At 43.8% G+C, this 22,252-nt stretch overlaps 1 protein-coding gene across 1 annotated transcript in view; it reads left to right on the forward strand.

Annotated features, from left to right (window-relative positions):
• Positions 1–21,753, forward strand: part of LOC309587432 (gamma-aminobutyric acid receptor subunit rho-2-like) — a gene marked incomplete at both ends in the record, with an annotated part of 37,467 nt that extends 15,714 nt beyond the window's left edge. Inside the window, 7 exon segments of the mRNA XM_082305585.1 lie at positions 4,851–4,918; positions 8,414–8,637; positions 12,666–12,748; positions 14,340–14,480; positions 14,725–14,877; positions 16,769–16,965; positions 21,445–21,753. Of these exon segments, the coding sequence (XP_082161711.1) occupies positions 4,851–4,918; positions 8,414–8,637; positions 12,666–12,748; positions 14,340–14,480; positions 14,725–14,877; positions 16,769–16,965; positions 21,445–21,753 (1,175 nt within the window).
• Positions 21,754–22,252: the final 499 nt, after the last annotated feature.

Genomic DNA, 22,252 nt, shown 5'->3' on the forward strand with positions numbered 1-22,252 from the left:
GAGCAGGGAGAAGGGAAAAGCAGTGATTGCTCCTGATGGTTGTAGTAGGATTTTGCCCAAGAAAGGCAGGGTAAATATTATTTCCACTGATAAGTAAGTTTTACAGTCTCATCTTCATACTGTTTGTATTAAGAACTTCACATTTGAGTCCAGAGTCCAAATGATTTCTCTTTCTCTCTGTTATATGCACTGTTTTATCATCCCTCAAATTCATGATTAACTGCAGAAAAGAAAAAAAGTAAAAGCAGTTTCACTGATACACAAGACACCTAACCCAACCTCAGGCCTCTTAAGGACTTTCCAGACCATCCAGCTTTAAATTGAACACCCTTTATTTTGGCATTAATAAAGCTTCATGTCAGCTCCAGACTGAAGCTTAGACTTTGTCCTTGTAGTGAGGTAGCTGCTGGTTATCTGGGAGCCAAACTGAGCATTTGGTGCAGGAACATGAAAAAAGAAAAGAATATGGACATGGCATTTTATCTTCAAGAACAGATAGAGAAGGAATAGGAGAGAGGGACAAATACCAACTTGGCAGTGTTATTCTGTTTGTGGTTTTGGGGTTTTTGTTTGCTTTTTGTTGTTTTGTTGTTTTTTTTTTTTTTTTAATCTGTGATTAGTATTCAGACAAGTGTGGAAATTGCAGCAGTAAATAGACTTCGGATGGATTTTCATTTCCTGAATCAAAGCTAAATTAAGCATTCATATACAGAGAGTGTCTCTTGCAGTCTGGAAGTTGAGGGGGGCTGCCCAGCACGTGCTGGGCACGCAGCCCCTCGGCACCAGGGAGACCCAGTGGGAAGCACCACGGCCGACCGCTGCCTTCCTCTTCTGGCACAACCTGATTGCGCTGTGAAGCCATCCTGGCAGAGACCGCGTCTTCTCTGTTAGCACCGTGCTTACCACAACATGGCTGTTTGGAAGCACTGTGGGCGCTACTGTAATGTCAACAGCTGTGTGTGACAACAAATAATATTAATTACAAACGCTTTCTCTGGCAAGAGCCAGAGGCAGTGCTGAGGGCAGCCTTGTGTCTGCCTTGACCTGGGCTGTGTTGGACCATGGAGCCTTCCTGAAGTGACTTACTCTGAGCATTGAGCCGTGCTGTAGCAGAAGCCCAAGTTAAGTATCATCACAAACATGACTACACTGAAGAGCTATTAGGTATTTAAAGGCATTAAGGGAACAGATGATAAGTATTTCAATTATTGCTCAGGCTCTTATTGACCACCATGTATGACTTCACAAGGTATCTGAGGCAAGGAAAACTAACTGGCTACCAACAGGGCACTGCCTATCAGCAGGCTTGTGTTGTTTCTCTGTTGGCTATACGGCACATCAAAGTGCTTGTTATCACCACAGATACAGTGCTTTTTGCTACCTTGTTTAAAAAAAAAAACCAAAAAACAAAGCACATTTTACTGAGCAGGAAGAATGTCATATAGAAATTCTTTCTTTGGTGTTGTTTTTAAGTTTTGTTTACTCAATGTCCTAAATAATCATAGAGAGTAGAAGGAAGTGTGGCTGCAACCAAGGTATGAACTCATAGAGTGATTTCAGATTGGAAAGGACTGTGTTAAAGTACTGTATGTAAAACAGGCAGGGTATGTAGTGAGATGTAGCATCACTTATTAGGTCAACTGAAAGAACCAGAAGTAACAAATCACCTCCTTAAAAACAGCACTCTATAAGCTAATTTGCTTGGTAGACCTTATCATACTCCACAACTACTCAGCTGACGAGGATGAAGGGGAGCAGAATACACAGCCATTGCCACAATATTTCCACTCAATGAAGCCACCATTTCCTCTGGTCAAACAAGAAGATAATGCATTTGTGGGGTGACAGAAGGGCCATGTGCTAGTCACTGTCTGCAGGATGCTGGATTGCATGTTAGGAAGGACACATCTGCTTTGGACGTAAGCAATATCTCCTTCTGGGGCAAGGAGCCAGTCAAAAGAAAGGATGCATGGCAAGGGTGACAAGATATCTGTGATTTTGCTGTGGATTTGCCTCTCTTTGATGAGTTACGATGGTCTGAGAAGGAATCCACGGGCTGATGAATGGTTGCATCCTGTAGCCACAGCAGTAAGGACTGAGCACGTTTCCTGGCCTGGTAGGCAGGGACTGGCTCATGAGGAGCTGAGCTGGTGCCACCAAAAGCAGAGGCCTCTCTGACCTGCTGTGCTCCTCCCTGCCTGTCTCCTCTGGCCCCAGTGGCCAACTCGGCCACCTGACAGGTCTTTCCCTGGGCTGATTCAAGTCACTGATTTGGAAGAAAATAGTCCAATTGCTGCTGCTGCTGCTGCTGTTGGTTTTGGCTGGGTTAATTTTCTGTGGCTCAGTGAGATGAACAGTCTTATAGAAGGTCTCACCACAAAGTCTACTCGTCTATGCAACTTCACCCTTTGCTGAAAGTCATTCCCCGGGTAATTTGGGGAGGGGGCTGGGGACTATTCTCACCTGTTGAACAAGCACATCTGTGTTGTGAAGCCCTGTGTGCAAGAGGAAGAAAATCTTCGGCACCTCTCAGCCCCGCTGCTGGACGTGGTTGTGACAGCAGGTCTGCATTTCATCAGCGGTGCAGACTGGGGCTTTGTGGGTTTTCCCAGTTTTGGGGAATACCTGGGAGAAGAGGAACTGAACACCAACAGGGTGAGAATTTCCTTGGCCTCCAGTGATTCCTTATAATACATAAGCAACTGAAAGGGAGCAAGGTGGGCTCATGTCATTGGAGTGAAAAATCTTATCAAAGTCTCTGGGCTCCTGAGAAACATGCCAGTGCAGATTAATTGGAATTTATCCCCAAGTAAGTCTTCCTGCAAACACCCTTTGGCTTGAACAGACACCACCAAGACACCAATAGGAGCGAGCAAATGTTTGCTGGCATTTTTTTTAAGCATGAAGTGCACAGTTGTGTGTCTGAATGTGATATGTAGGTGTTTGTAAGCATCTAGGAGTCATCTAAAAGTGCTGGGTTAGCTGTGTTTCAGCTTCATTGATGGGGGCAACAGTCACTTAAATTGGAATTGGTGGTGTTGAGGAGCCTAGTCCTGCTCCACAGGGCTTGCTTGAGGGTGCCTGTATCCAGCACAGCTGCTGATGGACAGCGTGGGTGCAACAGGCGGGAGCCGTGCGTGCGGAAGGGGGACAGTGTCACCATCAGCACGCTCTGCTGTAATTTGGTGAGACTGGCTTATCAAAGCCCTAGCAAAATCTGTATCAGGGCCAGTCGCAATAATCAGTTTGTCTCATAGGCTTTGTGATTACTCTGTCCCTACCAAAGCTGGGTTGGCGCTTCTTTCTCCTCCAGCAGAGGCAAATGTAAGGCTGTGTTCAAAAGCCCTGAAGATGGGTGGGAGTCTGTGCAGGTACAGGAGCAGGACGGATGGCAGTGTGCAAAAGTGCTCTGCGTTCTCAAAACAGCAGTGCTGCTGTCTTGGTAGCCTTACAGTGTATTCAGAACTTGGATGTGGTCTTGAGGAAGATGCTACTGTAGCTAAATACATGCATGCAGCAGGCCCTGCTGTGCATGGCACTGCGCAAATACAGGTCTGGATCTACAAAGGGATTGTGGTGCCTCTTAAACACCATCCAGCTGCTAATCAGGTTCAAAATCTAGGTGCTAAAAATCTCTGCAAACCTTCATAGAGGCCACTATGATCCTTGGAAAATTCATTTCTGCTGGGCAAGTCCCAGACACATTTGCAGAGCTGCTACGTCCTTCACCACCACCCGTCTTGCTGACAGTGCCCAGGCTGGAGATATGCTCCAGACACACACATCGGCGTGAGCCCTGTGAGACCCACTGCCACGCACTGAGAGCTCAAGGTAACAGTGGATCCACCTGGACTGTTCCTCAGCAGTTCCTGCTGACCTGTCTTCATGGGTCACGCTTGGTGTGCACATCTCTGCAGGCATTTACCTCCTCAGTGCAGCAGAAAAGGGAAAAAGCTGTGTGAGGACACACTATGAGGAACTTCAGTAACCTGAGGAGGTCCTGGGCATTAATTACACAAAGAAAAAATATTTCACGATGAGGGTGGTGAAACACTGGAACGGGTTGCCCAGAGAGGTGGTAGATGCCCCATCCTTGAAAACATTCAAGGCCAGGCTGGATGGGGCTCTGAGCAACCTGATCTAGTTGTAGATGTCCCTGCCCATTGCAGGGGGGTTGGACTAGATGGCCTTTAAAGGTCCCTTCCATCCCAAAGCATTCTGTGATTCTATGATTCTATTCTAATGAGCAGCAGTCTACAGTGGAATTTTCATACAGGATTTCTAGTCATAGAGGAGTAAGCATTTGTTATGGGATGTTTTCTGCTTATTTACTCTTTGTGAATTCTCTGGTTGCTAATTTTAAAACTACTGTGGAAAACTATTAGCATCATCAATGAGTCACATGAATGAAAATGGTGATGGGCTCTTGAGAGTTTAATGTAGCTTGTCTTGCTGATAAGAAATGAGAAACCCACAAGGAAGAGCTCATTGCTTGCAGTTTCTTCTTCTCAGTCCCCTGTTCTTGGGGCCAAATTTGTTCATAAAGGCCTAAAATTTATAGTGAGATGGCTCAGCTTTTAAAAACATATGCAAATGGTTCATCCAAGCTCTGGATTAGCTGGGCAGCATCAACACTGCAGCGCATGCCAAGGGGAAGATAATTCAGTGTTTCAAAAGGGGCCTTACATGGTTATTCACTGACTCTTCCCCCAGCCCTCTCGTGAAGAATCATGGACAGGAAAGTATAACATAAGCTGAGAAATGTTTTGCATGCTACCTTATAGTGCTAATTAAATGCAGATGATATAAAAGAATAGTTATTTACATATCTAAATCTGATTCTCCTACAGGCCCTGCAATTCCTGTTGGGGTGGATGTGCAAGTTGAAAGCTTGGACAGTATTTCTGAGGTTGACATGGTACGTAATCCTCTTTTAAGCCTCAGTTATTCCTAGTCATAAAAAGTCCCTCCCACTTGAAACCTATGGATTTCAAATTATTGGTCAGAAGAAAGTAATGGCAGCATTTGGGAAATTCAAAGAGGCTGATACTCAGAACTAAAGACTTGATAAAACCAAGTGATCAAAGGCTTATCTCTGTATCTTCAGAAAAAGATTAAAAGTATGAAGGAAAAAGGGACCTTAAATGGGAGAATAATCAGTGCTATGAAGTATCTATCACAACCAAAACTATGAACAGCTGCATACAAAGGTTTGAAGGTATATGGTGAAGTTCACAGAAGCTGCACTTACTGCAAGAGGTTTCTTTCTTAGGGAACCATTGAGTCCATTTGTTTTAAATGCATGATTCTGGGAGGTGCATTAGAAAATTAAGTTGGCAATGTAAATGAGAAGGAGCTGCTCCTGCTTCTTCATCTCTGGGGGTTACCTCACGGAGGCCCATGAGTGGGAGCTGCCAGGGGGGCCTGAACTGCCTCTGCCAAAGTGGAATTTGGGGCAGGGAGGGGGAATACTCTTTCAGTCAATGATGATGCTGTTCAGGAAATTTGCACCAACTTTGATTGTGATTTAGTATCTTTATTTTTTTATTCATGACAAAAGAGGAAGAAATACACACATTTTTTAACCCTCAACAGGTTTCAAGGGGAAAGGAGTGTTCACAAGCATTTTCCTGTTTTTTTTTTTTTTTTTTTTTTAATGATAAGAAACAGAGTAAAAGCACTGGAAAGAGAAATGGAAAGGGGAACATAGAGGAAAAGAGGAAACTTCTTGATTCCTTCCTCCCTGTTTTTGGGCACCTTCTCTGGCCTAGGCAAAACATGAAGACTTAAAGGAAGAGCTTTTGGCTAATCAGTTTTTATTGCAGTGCAATTACATCTCATTAAAAGAAGGGAGCTTGCCTGCCTGGATATTGAAAGAGATGGTTTGGGGAGATGCGTGCAATGAAGCGTGTGGGAGGGAGCTTTCAGCGCAGAAATGGTCGTCGCAAGGAGGCTTGGGGCTCTAATATATCAAGATAATGTTGTAGCAGCAAAAAGACCTGATTAGTGCAAGTAAATAACTTGCAATACTTCCTGTCAGGAGCATCCAATTTCAAGAAAAATCTTGCCCATCAGAAAGTTTTGAGGGCAGCTCTATCTCCCTTTGCTGTAGACAGCTCTGCAGTCCTATTTTCCCGGCACAGGACAAGTACTTTCCACAGCAGTTGCCGATTTGTATTTGGGGTGGAAGAACAGTCTCCCAGGTCAGTCTGGGTTATGCTGGTTTGTTTTTCCAGCAGTTTGTCCCAGCGTGGGCGTTCATGGAGAGGAGAGCCAGCAGTAAGCTGTCTGCATGGCCAGGGGAGCTGGGCTGGCTGTGCCAGCACCAGGATGCCCTCCTTGGCTCCCCGCTGCAGGCAGGGCAGAGCTGCAGGCAGGGTCGAACTGCAGGCAGGACTTCTTTCAAAGTGCTCTGAAGGGTTAGTGGCCTTGGAAACTGGGTACCCTGGGTCAGGAAGCCTTTGCCTACTGCTGCTTCAACAGGCACCTGGTGCCCCAAAGAAGCACCAGAGTGAAGCTGGCTGCTGCTGTGTGCACTGGAGGGGGATGCTCTCAAGGCTGCCCGGAGCATGGCAGAAGTATGAAATGTGCTGCCAAAAGTGAGGCACTTGTGTATGCTCATTCGCTGTGCCTCCAGCAGGTACTATTGTTCTCTCAGTTCATTGTAAAACTTGTTTCTTAAGGGGTTTTCCTACTCATGAGTGGTGAAATAAACCCCTTTTCTCAGTTTGTAACTAGCGCGTGTGCTGGTCAGAAAGGAACAAGCTGTCGGTGATTGCAAACTGCCTCGTTTGACTCACGCCACGAGAAAATATCCAGAAGTTGGATTTTGTACTTAGAAGTTGTCATCAGCTGCCACTTGGGCTTGATGTTTGCAGCGCTTGGTGGCCAGTGCGTTGGCCATTGGAGGCCTGTTTGGAGAGAGAAGGGTGCTGAAGGCGAGAGAGGAGAGGGGTCCTGCCCGGTGGGAGGGGGAAAGGGCCACATCTGGGAAGCGGTGTGGCCCTTCCCGCGCTGTCCCCGCAGGCAGCCTCTGTGCCCCCGCTGTGGTGGCTGTAAGTCACGCTGGGGGTGCCTGGCTGATGCCACAGGGGTCCCTGTCCCCCTGCGCACCCATGCTGGAGCTGCCCAGAGGCATTCTGCAGCCGCAGCCCCAGGCTGCCTGGCCCTCCTCTTGCATCATGGCCAGCAGGCTGCCAGGGCTGGTGACCCTGAATAGCCAGGCTCATTTTTACCCCTTTTTTTTCCTTCTGGTGTAAACAGCATAGACTCCTAAGAAATCATCAGTTATGTCTCTTCCTTGCTTTCCATTTTCTCAGCTCTGGTCAAGCTGATATGTTTTCCTCGTCCAGCCCCTGGGCCTGGCTTCTCCAGCCAGATTGCAACCTAAGCTCTGCCGGTAGCAGCAGTCGCTGGAAGAGTTTATTTGGGACTGTAGCTGCGAGGGGAAGGTGGCCAGTGTCCAGTAGGGAACAGGAGCTGGCAGCATTCCTGGGGGGGAGCAGGGATGCAGGCTGGGACCAGTCTGCCAAGGTGGGGACCTGCAGGTGGGTGAGCAGAAGTGTCCCTCCAGCAGGGAGGTGTCTGGCCAGCTCTGCCCCGTGCAGGGCAGCAAGGTGAGGGCTGGCACTGGGACTTCTTTGATAAATTCCTGAAAAACCTATCGGCAATGCGAGACTGTTGCCAGGGCAGCCCTTTGAAATGGAGAGTCAGGTTAACCAATCCCAGCCTGCGTTGCTGCCTGCCTGGGCTTGGCAGCTGCGGCTCCCATAACCACTCGCTTAATTGGGAATATAAAGAAAACAAGTGTATTTGATCTCTCAGCATGAGAGAGTAGATTCAGCTCTGAAAGCAGCAGCTGTCAGGTTGGGATCAACAAGCAGATGTTTTCCTTTGTGTGACTGAAGCTCCTACCCCCTCAACGAGCTTTAAAGAGAGCTTTATTTATACACTTGTACAGTAGGAAAAACAGTTCCCTCATTTGGTCACTGTTTGCAACTATTTAGATCTTTTGAGGATAAATTGCTTAGTGTTTAGGCTGACCATTAAGCTAACTTTGAAAATTTTTCCTCTTGAACGTGCTATTGACACCATAGCCCTTCAAGATAATTTTGCCGGGACTGAAGAGTCATTTCTGCAGGGCAGTGCTTCTCTTGGGGCATATTTGTATCCCTTTTAGGACTGAACATTACTGAGTACTGTAATACATTGATTGGGAAGTTGTCTTTTGTTTTGGCTGAAATTATTTTGTCAGGAAAATCTATTCACAAAGAGCATTGGTCTAGGGAAGAAACAGGGGTTGAGAGGGGAGGGATTTCATCCACCTGGTAGGAGTGAGTTTTCTTTCTGATGTTTCCTAGGTGTAGAAAGCAACACTGACAGACCTCTCTGGTTTTCTTCCTTTTTCGTGAAGGATTTCACTATGACTCTGTACTTAAGGCACTACTGGAAGGATGAGCGTCTCTCATTTCCCAGCACCACAAACAAGAGCATGACCTTCGATGGCAGGCTGGTGAAGAAGATCTGGGTCCCCGACGTCTTCTTCGTGCACTCCAAAAGGTCCTTCATTCACGACACCACGACGGACAACATCATGCTGCGAGTGTTTCCCGACGGTCATGTCCTCTACAGCATGAGGTAACGGTGTTGCTCCTGAACACCCCCCAGGGCTTCACTGTCAATTTTGCTCCCAGCATGGCTTTGGTGACCACCAGGACTGCTACTGCCAACCCTCCTACTCCCACCACTGATGCAGAGCCCTGTTTCTAGCATGTCCAGTACAAGATGTTTCGCAGGAAGCTGCGAGATACCATGCTGTGGGCAATAACAGGATAATCTCCTCCCGGGGGAAGCATTCCCCTAATTCTTTGCAGTCAGAGAAGGGCTTAGGCAAGCGGGAATGTTCGTCCCGAGGTCAGTGTGTGATTAAACTGGAAGCTGCTGATATACCAGATGGTGACCTCTGTAATTATCCTATTTTCCTTCCTGTTTGCCTAGAAAAACTTTTTTTATTTGTTTGTTTGTTTTTTTGTTGGCATTTGCATGTTGATGTAAAGGTTTAAGTTTATTGAAACTGAAATGGCAGCATTAAAGACACCCTGTAGTCCCTGATTTTCTAGCAGGTTTGTTGGCTGGAAGAATCCTGAGGCACGTCTGTCATGACCTAAATAAAGGGTTACCCGGCCTGCGGGTGTACAGAGATCATGACTGTGGGTTTGCAGGATTCTGTAATGCACAAGGACATGGAGGTTTTATCCTCTACACTTCCCTACCTTATTAGAGATTCCAAAAATACCACAAAAATCACCACCAGCAAGTAAACTACCACAAAATCACCACTAGCAAGTATACCTATGATTAATAAAGTGAATATATATACATCATGCTATTACAAATTACTATCAGCAATCAATAATATAGCATCAATAAATCGCATACCAACAGCCAATAACAGTAATAACCAGGTAGATATACACTATTACGGGTTACTACAGACTTAACATCAGTGGAGCAACTCAACAACAATATAACGGCAGATATACTTATGATAGATTGCTTATATGGATGTATAATACTGGTATCAAGTGATACCATCATCAGGTGAACCAGACCATCCCACGGGTGGGAGGACAAACCGAAACAACCCCAAAAGTGGGCCCAGAGGGGGACCAATGAGACAACAGAGTCTCATCTCAGAGGTGCTCCACGTCACGGAGACTGGAGTCAGCCAGGCATCCCCAAAGAGAGTCCAAGAGCTGGTAGAAAGTTCATGCAGCAAATTCAGCCTGTTTAGGAACAGAAAAGTACATGCAGCATGGGAAGATCTCAGAGAGAGAGGCTCCATTTTGGATAAAAATTGAGTCCTCCTTATATCACAGAGACGTAAGAGGGTGTAGGACACCACCACTTTGAGCAGCCAATAGCTGCTGTTAATTTCTATTTTTCACCTGGAGTGGCCAATAGATGGTGATGATTTTTGTTCTTTCAGACCATTTTTTTTTTCCAGATTGTTTTCCACCTTTTCAGACAATAGGTTGCCATAACAGTCCCTTGCTTTTGTGCTTATTGGTGATATCTCAGGATGTCTCAGGTTCAGGTACCCAGCTTCACTTCAGAGAGGCTGGCTGCGCTTCTCAAGGATGCTGCAGCTTCCCAGGCTGGCAGGCCTTTCTCTGTCAGTATTTTTCAGCGGACATTTTCTTTTGCGCAGTAGTTTTCCCCTTCTAATGAGGCCACCTTTATAGCTGCTCACATCAGCATCCCAGCAGATTTAATTTCCTTCAGAAGAATGCAAAAAGAGATGCAGAGAAAAATACACTGCCAGAAGAGAAAAGCTTGAGAGCTCAGACAAAAGAACATTTCCCCAGGACAGAAGACATGCTCTCAGTGTACAGTGACCTTTGAATGTTTTGTAACACAAGGTTTTCTGTTCTAGGATCTTTCTGGAACTTATTCACATTATCTACGGTAAAATAATTTTCAAAAACAAGGAAAGGTTTTTTTATAAAGTTTGATTCAAGAGGCTATTTCTCCTTGAAGAATGAGCATAGTGGGCGATATTGTCCCAAGTAGAACAATATCTTACTGAACCAGAGGGGTCTAAAGTTCACTGGTTTCATAGTCCAAATATAATTCTACCAAATTTATTTAAAAAAACCCTGGACAAATTATTAAAACTACAAAGAAATGTGTGTGTGTGTGTGTGTAGGAAAGAGAGTATGCACCATATGGCCACTTCATTTTGCCTGGTCTTAATGATGAAAATCCCATCTTGACCAAGCAATTAGGAACACTTTGCCTGTTCTGAACCCATTTAATAAATCCATTTATTGCGTGAAAGGTCTGATTACTCACACCTTAACTAAGCACCTAAAGACATAGTCTATTTTATTAGAACTGTATGACGATGAAGATGCCACGCAGCAGGAGAAACAAGAAGGAGAAAGAAAAATGAAGGAGGGTAGATGTAGGCTTGGGCCAGCACCGAGGGGAGAAGAGCAGGAGGAGGGTAGGGACCTTCTCTACAGATTGTAACTGAATATCGGTTTCCATTGCTCATATCCTGTAGTTCTCGTGCGATGAAGCCAGCATCGCGTCACAAGTTAGCAGTGCTCGACAGCCAAAATAAAGCAACAAGTATTTTTAATGGAAAACATTAGCTCTGCTCAGGTCTGCTCGTTTGCCCATATGCAGAGTTTTTACTTTCAAAGTTTTCTGTGAGCTGTCAAGGAAGTGATGTGACTTTCTAATGTTACCCCATGAGAGAGAAGGATGTGAATAACCACGACTGACTGCACAAGAGTTAAATGGATAATTTGATTCATAAAATCCAAGGAGGACAAGAATCTGAGTGATATTTGGGCCTGGTGGTGTTTAGGACACTCAGAACATGATCCAGCTGCCCAAGCATGGGTGTCCAGCGGTGCTGGAAATCTCTCAGATGTCTTGAGATATATGCATGGGGTTGGCATTGGGCTTTAGTTGAGGAATATCTTGTTGACGAGCTGAGTTGCTGTGCTGCCCCTGACTAACAAACTGTTAATGACCACAGGTTGTGCCACAGTTTGGGTGATCCCGAGGAAAGAAATAGCACATTGTAATGAGACTGAGTTATGCAATGTTTAAATGCTACACACAACTATGGGAGGTCATTGCTACAGTATGCCTTCTGGAGCATATCCCCAAAAAGTTTCTTTAAGTTTAGCTCATATGGCAAAATTCTGCTCTAGTTTTATAGTCAAAATGAGCAGTGTGTGCTTTTCAGGGCTGATGAGTGTGTAGGTCAGAGCAGGATTTGGATCACAATCCCTTGAACAGAAGAAAAGTTCTTTATCAACATCTGCAATGAATGTAGAAAATGTCATGGCCAACATAAGTCGGCCTCTGAAATGATGATTCACATCTGATTTGCCCTTACTAAATCGGGAGCTCCACTGCAAATCTGTCCACAAGAGAAAGTTCAATGACCCGCTGCAAGACTTGTTACGTAATGTTGTGCACAACTGGACTCATTTAAAAACGGGAGCTGTGATTGCCGCTCTTTAGCTAAGACACAAACTTAACAGAGGCAAATCTCACTTGTGGAAAAATAGCTACACCCATTTTACACCCTCTGTCCCAGAAGTACACACCCCAGATTAAAAGAATTTGATCGAGGACTGAAAGAAACTGCTTTTGCCTTAATAATGTATATACTGGAGGAATTTTCTGGCTTGCAATAAGGATGGTCATGTTCCGCAGGCCCGGGTGATGATGGAGGGAACTGAGCAATGGGGAAAATGAGAAAACCTTAATTAAACTGGACATAAGGCAACCTTCAAATGTAAATGGTGAAATTGTTTTATTTTATAATTATTCACTATTGTCTTGTAGCGAAATAATTGGATATAAAACATGGTGGAAGTATCCATACTGACATTAGTATTACTGTAATGTCCAAGACAGTACTTAGTTCCCTGATAGGTACTGAAATTAGAGCTTCCTTTGGAGGGTCTGTGTATAATCCATCTCTCGGACTTGGAGAATTGGTAGGCATTTTCCTGGGGATTTTATGCTAACATTATGCATAATCGCTGGCTTTAAAGCTGCAGAATGATTTATCTGTGTTAACATTCTCCCTTCCTTGCTCCTCATAGAAACCAACCTTTCTCATTTTCGACTTCTAGGATCACAGTGACAGCAATGTGTAACATGGACTTCAGCCGCTTCCCCCTGGACTCTCAGACATGTTCTCTGGAGCTGGAAAGCTGTACGTTGCATCTGTGTTTCTAGCTAGATGTGCTCCATGGCTGGCTGCATGCACATAGACTGGACACATTTCAGATTACAGTCTATTTTAGAGCTCGAAAAAAAAGTTCACCAGAGTTACTGGGAGTCTTTCTATTGACTTACTGTGTTGTGTATCTAGCCCTTATGCTACAAGACAGGGGAATTTGCAAGGAGAGCATCCTTGTATGAATTTTAGCAGATGCACTTTCAAAAAACCCACCAACAGAAATATTCAACATGTACCTGTTCTCAGCAGCTTGCTGATGAGAAACCTGGGGGGGAAATTTTGCTCTGTTCATTGCTTCTTACAGGAAGGTGGTGCTTTCAAGTGTCACAGTGAAAAGTTGAGTATAATGATCATTAATTTTTTCCAAATTTCATCACCAATGTGGTTTATGTATTGATATAATCCTGATCCTGCAAACACTGTGACTTGGGCTCAGCTTCTTCGGGAAGGAGTTATTCTGCAGAGAAATTGATTTGAAAAGTAAGATTTTCACGGCTGTTCTGTAAACTTTCTCCACGGTGTGCCAAGACTAACATCTAATTCTTTTGAGGTCCTCCCAGCTATTTAACTGAAATTTTCCTCTACAGACAACAGAATCACACAATCATAGGGTAATTTAGATTGGGAGGAGAGTTTTAGGTTGGTCTTGAGGTCAGCTGCTCCAACACCTTGCTCAGAGCAGGGAGCTTTAGAGTGGGTTGCTCAGGGCTGTGTCCAGTTGGATTTTGAACATCTCCAAAGTTATGGTGGCTCCACAACATTTCTGTGCAACCTGTTGAAATGTCTGACAGCTTTCATCCTGAGAAAGTTTCCTTTTATCTGCTTGGAAAAAAATCCCTTGCTGCAGCTTGCATCCCTTTCCTCCTGTCCTTTCACTTTGCATCTCAGAGAAGAGTTTGAGAAAAGCCTGTCTCCATCTTCTGTATGACCCCCAGCAGGGCAGCAGCTGGACCCCACCACAGACTCCTCTTCATCCAGCTGAACAAACCCAGCTTCCCCAGCCTCTCATCTTACACCATGTGCTCCAGCCCCCTGGCCATCTTGATAACTCCTGTTTCATTCCCCATTCCTGCTACGTAGTGTGCTAAGTCTTTAAGTTTTTAATTTACAGTCTCCAAATATTTCTAGACTTTTGCTTCAAATCACACCTATCACTTTTGCTTTTATCACTCTAAGATAGTTTGAGATGTCTGTGTTTCCTCCTTCCTCTAAATTCAGGCGTTTTACCCATGACAATTTCCTGAGTTATTCTTTTCAGTCAGCAATTACTTGTCTATGATTTTTGCTATGTGATGCTCAGAAAAGTACCATTCTAGCTGTCATTTCATCAGTGTGGTGTAAAAAGAGCGTATGGTTCCCTGAATCAGCATCACCTGGATTTTTGTTGTTGTCATGGTATATCATATGGCAAGATCTTTTTAACTCGCCGTTGTTAGCAGACTTATTTGTGGCATTACTTCATGCCAAAGAAGCCTTTGAGTTTGTTAATTTTGTCTGGATCTATTAACTTTTGCTTTCCCTCCAAGCTAAAGTCACATCACATCGTATTTCTTCTTTCCCTAAGATGCTTACACTGATGAAGATCTGATGCTGTATTGGAAAAATGGGAATGAATCTTTGAAAACTGATGAAAAGATTTCTTTGTCTCAGTTTTTGATACAAAAATTCCACACTACATCAAGACTGGCTTTCTACAGTAGCACGGGTATGGCCTTTTCTGATTTAATGCAATTGCTAAAGCTAATGATGTATTAACTACCTGTGAGAGAGCTCTTGGGATTATATGTCACTGAAATGTAGTCTCCACGGTCTGAAAAATACATATTTTGAAAGATCAATTTCTCTTTTCACTACTCTTTAGAAATAAAAAATCAAAAGAAAGATCTTGTCTCTCTGTGCCTACCATCCAGGCTGTTCTCACTGATTCTGGCTTTCCTCCTCTCCCAAAGGTTGGTACAATCGCCTCTACATAAACTTCACTTTACGCCGACACATCTTCTTTTTCTTGCTCCAAACCTACTTCCCCGCCACCCTCATGGTCATGTTGTCCTGGGTGTCCTTCTGGATCGATCGCCGAGCCGTTCCTGCCAGAGTCTCTTTGGGTGAGAGCAATTGCAACCAGCCATGACTGCGTGAAAATCTTTGAACGTGAAAGATTTCACAGGAAAGGGAACCCGTTCATATTGATGGTTAAAGATATTGGGCAAGCAAATGTTTGTTTTGTCTGATGATTAATATAATGTACAACTTGCATTTTGTCTTAAGTCCTTCATTGTTAAGCAGTCCTCCTGATCTATACTTAGCTCAGGACAGAAAGGGCTGTGGTTTTAAAAATAAAGTTGGGCAGAGAAGAAAGTTTTCAGTATTTACGAGTCAACGAAGCAAGATTTTTCCGTGTTGTCCAGTCCTGCAGTTCTGAGATATGCAGTGCTGTCCTTGAGGGTAGAGTTTCACAGGAGTTTAGGCACCTCGAGGGAGTTAAAGGCTTCTGTTACAATTTTCATGAGTGCCTTTCATGAGCAGGATCCTGACACGTCCCCGCTGCCATAGTGGGTGTCCCAGCCCAGGTATGTGTCTTCCTAACCAGCCGGCACTGGTGCTTTAGCCAGTGGCTTTCTCAAGGCTGCCAGCGTGGCACATCTTCACAAAGTCAGGAAAGAAAGGCAGCAAGGGATCTAGTCCTGTCAGCACCTCCAGACTTCGGTGTCCCTCCGACACCAGCGTTTGCCTTTGGAAGGCAAAAATGTAATAGGAAAAAATCTCTGAATATTAATATGTAAGGCTTCCAATACTAAAAGCATAAAACCAGTACGTTAGCCCCACAAGTTTGTCTCGCTTAGAGAGTTATGTAGTGCAGCAAACATATGAAAAGAGGCAGCTGAGAGTCTACTCCACTGAAAGAAATGTGTTCAGTGGATAATATTAAAAAAAAAATTAGATCCTGATGAAAAGTGAACAACAGTAGCTGTGTTCACTGTTTTGAAATGGCTGAAGTAGCTATGAATGCTTTTCGGGGCTGTTGTCTTTATTTAAGTGGCTTTGGGAACTTGTAAATATTTTCCTCTCCATGACAATCCAAACAAAGTATATACTATTCGGCAGGATTTTACCTATATCTATCTAAATATATATACACACATACACGTGTATATATATACATATTAACACACATATGTATGTTTATAAACATAATCATAGAATCATAGAATAATTAAGGTTGGAAAAGACCCTTAAGATCATCAAGTCCAACCGTTAACCTAGCACTGCCAAGTCCACCACTAAACCATGTCCCTAAGCACCACGTCTACCTGTCTTTTAAATACCTCCAGGGATGGGGACTCAACCACTTCCCTGGGCAGCCTGTTCCAATGCCTGACTACCCTTTCGGTGAAGAAGTTTTATGTTTATAAACATACACACATCTATACACACAATACAATGGTTGTTTTTCAAAGCTTTTTGACTCCTACAGCCTGAACTGTAGACAAATATTCCTAGAGGTAAAAACATAAAGCCTTTCTTTTGCATCGTTTTATGCAAAGCATTTTATCATTATCGCATGTCCCTTTTAAGATCAGTGGCTTAGATTGAATCCTCTTTAGCTGTGACCAGAAGTCAACACTAGGTTGCTTTCTGGCAGCGCCTGTAAGACAGATTGGTACAGCTAGGAAACAGGAGTCCTTGTCATCACTGGTCTGAGCAGACCTGACTCCAGGCACTGTGTTAAAACCCTAGAGGTTAAGGAGGGAGTTAAATGCTGTTCCTAGCAAAATGATGGCTGCTCCGTTACTCCTCAAAACTAAACCCATCATGTGCACAGAAGTGCAGGCAGTGGAACAGTTCTGCATTGTGAGGAGAGTTACCTACCACAAATTTATTTCATATCTAACATCTTTCAGAGCATCACGTAGAGCATAATTTCTGTTTTTCTTGAGACAAAAGCCTTATGGACTGTGTCAGTCCGTAATATTTATTTCCCTTGGCTCTTTCCAGGGATAACCACTGTGCTGACCATGTCTACGATCATCACTGGGGTGAACGCCTCCATGCCTCGTGTTTCCTACATCAAAGCAGTGGACATTTACCTGTGGGTCAGTTTTGTGTTCGTCTTCCTCTCAGTGCTGGAGTACGCAGCGGTGAATTACCTGACTACGGTGCAAGAGCGGAAGGAGAGGAAACTCCGCGAGAGGGTAAGAAAAACTTTTATTTTGTTCATCCATTTATTCCTTTTTCTCTTACAGCTGATCTGGTCTTTATATTGACTGGTTTGTGTCTATAAATGGGAAAACACTGACATCCATGTGTGTATAATCGGATCTGTTTAGACCGCTCCACCTCGGGCTGGATTGCTAACACCAGGAAAACAGGAGTTGGTCTCATGGGTCTTCATCTAAACATCAGAGAAGAGGAGAGTGTGATCTGAACTGGGGAAGACTGCAACCTGGAACTGTGTGGGGATGACAGGAGGGGAAAGTATCAAATCTGGTACTTCACTGCAGCTGCCACAATTGCTATATTTTTAAGCTAAAGATGTTATTTGGAGCAAACTCATTTCCTTCCTCTCAAGTCGGCTTTACTCTTGAAACTGGATTCAATGGATGTAATAGTGGAGTTGTTTATAGCCAAGTTTAGTGGAGCATGTAGCCAAGTTTATGGTTGTACTTTTTAATGTGCTATGAAAGATCTTGTCCTGCATCCTTGGATTTTTTCAAGACCTGACCAGATACAGCCCTGAGCAGCCTGGCCCTGCTGTGAGCAGGAGATAGGACTAGAGACCCCCTGAGGTCCCATCCAACCTGAATTACCCTAGACCTGTGAGCCCTTCTTCTTTGTAATTAAACAAAGCACCATCACCTTTTGAACACTAAGGCTTGGGATGAAATTTTTCAGTCCCTATACACCCAGAACATCACCATGTTTTACAGCTTCTTTCTTCCTATTAGGAACTCCCCACATTAGTTCACAGGTAACATTGGTCACCTACTGCCTTTGACTCATGGAGAAATTTCATAGACTCATAGAATCATTAAGGTTGGAAAAGACCCTTAAGATCATCGAGTCCAACCGTTAACCTAGCACTGCCAAGTCCACCACTAAACCATGTCCTCGAGCACCACATCTACCCATCTTTTAAATACCTCCAGGGATGGAGACTCAACCATTTCCCTGGGCAGCCTGTTCCAATGCCTGACCACCCTTTCGGTGAAGAAGTTTTTCCTAATATCCAACCTAAACCTCCTCTGGCTTGGCTTGGGGCCGTTTCCTCTCGTCCTATCCCTTGTTACTAGGGAGAAGAGACCGACCCCCACCTCACTACAACCTCCTGTCAGGTAGTTGTAGAGAGCAATAAGGTCTCCCCTCAGCCTCCTCTTCTCCAAACTAAGCAAACCCAGCTCCCTCAGCCGCTCCTCAGAAGACTTGTGCTCCAGACCCTTCACGAGCTTCGTTGCCCTTCTTTGGACACGCTCCAGCACCTCGATGTCCTTCTTGTAGTGAGGGGCCCAAAACTGAACACAGGACTCGAGGTGCGGCCTCACCAGTGCCAAGTACAGGGGCACTGTCACCTCCCTGGTCCTGCTGGCCACACTGTTTCTGATACAAGCCAGGATGCTGTTGGCCCTCTTGGCCACCTGAGCACACTGCTGGCTCATGTTCAGGAGGCTGTCAACCAACACCTCCAGGTCCTTTTCTGCCAGGCAGCTCTCCAGCCACTCCTCCCCCAGCCTGTAGCGTTGCATGGGGTTGTTGTGACCGAAGTGATTTGTATCAGCCTTTCAAAAATGCCAATGCAGACATCTTTCATATGATTTGACCATGACATTTCCCTCTCTGAACTACTCCGTTGGTTTTTCATGTCCTTCTCTTCCCCTTGCACTTCTTCCTATGACTTTCTTGAAGTACAGAATAGACGACCTATCAGCCCAGTACCTTTCCTAGTTGACATGTCATAAAAAATTTAGTTAGATACATTTTGAAAAGTGATTGGAATAAATTCAACAGACTCCTGTGACAAAATTTTATCTCTCTCCAAGGTCTTCTCAACAATAGTGTGATTCTGGAAAGCTACTTGAACAGGTCCTGTTTACCTGTTTTACCTTGATTTATCTATGCCCCCGTCCTAGTCCCCACCCAGGGCCCAGCACTTCTCTGCAACACCAGGTAGAGATGCTCTGTGCAAGCACAGCAAGTCAAGTGTGTCTTACTTGCTGTGCATGAGCAGTGGTCTGTGGCCTTTTAGCCAGCCCTGCTCAAACTTCAATGTCCAAAGAAGACAGCGTCTTGACAGTACACAAGAAATAACAAAAATCACCCTTGCTAGGCTCGACTTGCCTAGAATAAAACTGTATTTTTTTAAAAGTCAAACCCCCCTCTCCTTTGTCTGTAACTGTATTGGAGGGATGAAATGAACTTGAGAGGGTTTGTTACTGTTCTGCTAAGTCTTCAGGAATGTTTTCCCATGTCCAGTGATGGCATAGCTTGTTATTTATATCACAAATCCACCCTTTATTGAGTCTGGTGCATTGAATTCTATATTCAGCAAATGCCTTTTTACTACACAAGGTAAAATATTCTATCCAGTCTTCAGCATGTGACAATATTAATCCTCAGTGGTGGTAATGGGAACAGAGATAATAGGCAGTGTTATTTGAGGGGACTGTGGCAAAATGTAGGTGAGTGCTTTTGAAGAAGCAGAAGAGACATTCCTCATTGTAAATGTAGATCTTGTCAGCCAATGCTGCTCCCCTATGAAAGACCCAAAAAATCCTAATATGAATATGTTAGGCTGCCCAGAGAAGAGATCTATGTTATACCTACATTAAGAAATTAAGTGTGCCTGGGACCAAGACTGATGGGCACGAAGTATCTAAAACTAAACCTTCTTTCCCTCAAAATCAGAGTGGTTGCTGTGAACTGCCTGTGGCAAATGGTCTGTGGCCCATGCTTGTTCCCAAACTGTACTTGGGAACTTTTTGGTGCTTGTTGGCCTGGACAAAATTCAGGCCAGAGACATTTCTGACACTCCAATAGTATTGTCAGCTGAGGTCCTGTGCCCAGGGAGGCTCTTTGGCAGTGTTTAATTTATTAGTGTAGACATAAACTAAAATTGCTGTAGGGTGAAATTAGGTAGCATACTTCTGCACCTACGTGCCTATGTGAAGATGGGTGTGATTTAAGACTCGGTGGAGGCGGGTTTCTAGTATGTTAAGCTCCCTTATCCATAGGGGTGAGTGTCATCACACGTACATGAAGCCATGGGAATTGTAATTTGACTTGAGGACTAAGAGTAAATCTGCATAATTTCTTTCTCTGCTGGGTCCTGAAGCAATTAGCTTATTGCCGTTAACTGCTTTCCCTTCCACCCACCCACCATCTCCCGGACCTGATGTCAGTTGATGATAAAGAGCCTGATGTAATTATTCCCTGTGGTTTTTTGGTGTTTGTTTTTTTTTTTTTTTTTTGAGGTACACCTGCATAGTATAAAATAAGTCTTAAAACCCAACTGATGTTCAGCTGCACCCATGGAATGTTCCAAAAAATTCCTGGAGTGATGGATCTAAGAAGTAGAGCAAATGGGCTACAAACTTGTCATGTTTTTCTGCACACAATCTGCTGATACCAAATAATTTGGTTATGACTAGAACACAGTAAATTCTTAAGTTGATTTTCAGGCTTTCAGTAAGCAATATGTGATCTGTTGGCTAAATAATTTGAAGAAAAACCCTGGAGTGCATTTTTCCAGTGTTATCCTGAATATTACGTATTCCGGTATATATACATTTATATACATATATATATATGTATATATTCAGAATATATAAATTTCTGTGTATATATACTTAATTATTTTAGCTGAACTTATCCTTGAAAACATGTCCTTGGAAAACCCACACATCATTGTTGGTGGAGGAGGGAACTGGAGGCAAAATATTATTGAGTAAGGAAAGCAGTCTGTGGGGAATCAGAGGCAGAAAGGAGGTTTTGAATTCCATTTTCATTGCATACAAATATATAATCCATATTGCTGGGACATAAACCCTGCAGATTTTAAACAGTAGAAGACAGTATTTGCTATTCAAAATTCTACCTGTATTCATTGGGTTTTTTAGACCTGTGGGATGCATGCTGGTGCTGCTGAAGTCAATGCAAGTTTTGACATTAACTTCAACAGAGTTGGGATTTTGCGTTAGGCTTTTAACTGGTCCTCTCCTTGGTTTAAAATCAGATTTACAAAGCAAACGTGTATTTGTGAAACCAGAACCTGGCCCTTTTTTTTCCATAACATGTACTGGATAAGCCGTTTCCACAGATAAAACTGCAGCTTGTCCTTGAATATTTGTAAACACAAAAACTGCAAAATAAGGAATCTCAGGACAGCAAGACTGAACAGAGCTAGCTAAGAAAACCTTTTGGTTAGTTTTTACGTCAGCTAAAACATTTTTCTAATCTTTTCTGAAGCTTCTTGTCCAAGCAGTGTAGCTAAACCAGGCCTCTTCCTTTTGGAACACAAGCAAAAAAAAGTGACTTTTTTGTTCAAAGAGAAACTTATAGTATCTCAACTAAAATTTCAAGCTCAGCTGTTTACAATCTGTCTTTTAATAGAAAGGCATCATTTCTGTTGCTAATGTGTTCTTCCAGTGTTCAGCTATATTTCTTGTTTATGTTCCTAGTTTCCATGTACATGTGGAATACCTCATTCGAAAACTATGATGCTGGATGGAAACTACAGTGAATCTGATGCCAACAGCCTGGCAGGATATACAAGAAACCAGATGGTCCCAGAGGAAGAAAAACAAGAAAAGATGGTTGTGCACTTAGCTATGAGCAATGAATCTAATTCATCAAGGAAGAGAGGCCTGAAGGGCCATGTGGGCTTGCGCATCATCCAGAACACTCATGCAATTGATAAATACTCAAGATTAATATTTCCAGGCACCTATATATTTTTTAATTTGATATATTGGTCTGTCTTTAGCTAAGCATGCTGGCACAGCAGTGACTGAAGCAGAAGGCATTTGCAAAACTCTCTTTTGTTGGTTCTTTTTCAGTCTAATCTGGATGCAAAGCCAGAAAACTGATTATTTAATGCTTCTTTGGAGGGTAAAGGGGAAGACACATCCTCCAGTGGGCAACTCCATGCACAGGCATCATGGAGGAACCTGCTGTGCTGGTTGTTTTCCAACCCACACCCCAGCTCCCGTTTGCTTTATGACACATGTCGTTTCTCACACTTGAAAATATGTGCTCACCATTCATTTGGGGCTGGCCACGCCAGTGGTGCCTGCTGTGCAGTGGGCAACCAGAGACAGTGCTCACATGGGCTGTCAGGGATTAGACCAAGGCAACTTGCAAGGCGAGGTCTGGACAGTGCATCTGCTGTAAGGGAACTGAATGAGGCCTTTCCTTTTCAAAATCTCTGCTTTTCAGCAAATCTTTTTATTTTTCTTTGGCATATGAACATCATATTTCTTTCCATTG

The sequence above is a fragment of the Platalea leucorodia genome, assembly GCF_965183815.1.
Source record: "Platalea leucorodia genome assembly, chromosome: 3".
Lineage (NCBI taxonomy): Eukaryota > Metazoa > Chordata > Aves > Pelecaniformes > Threskiornithidae > Platalea > Platalea leucorodia.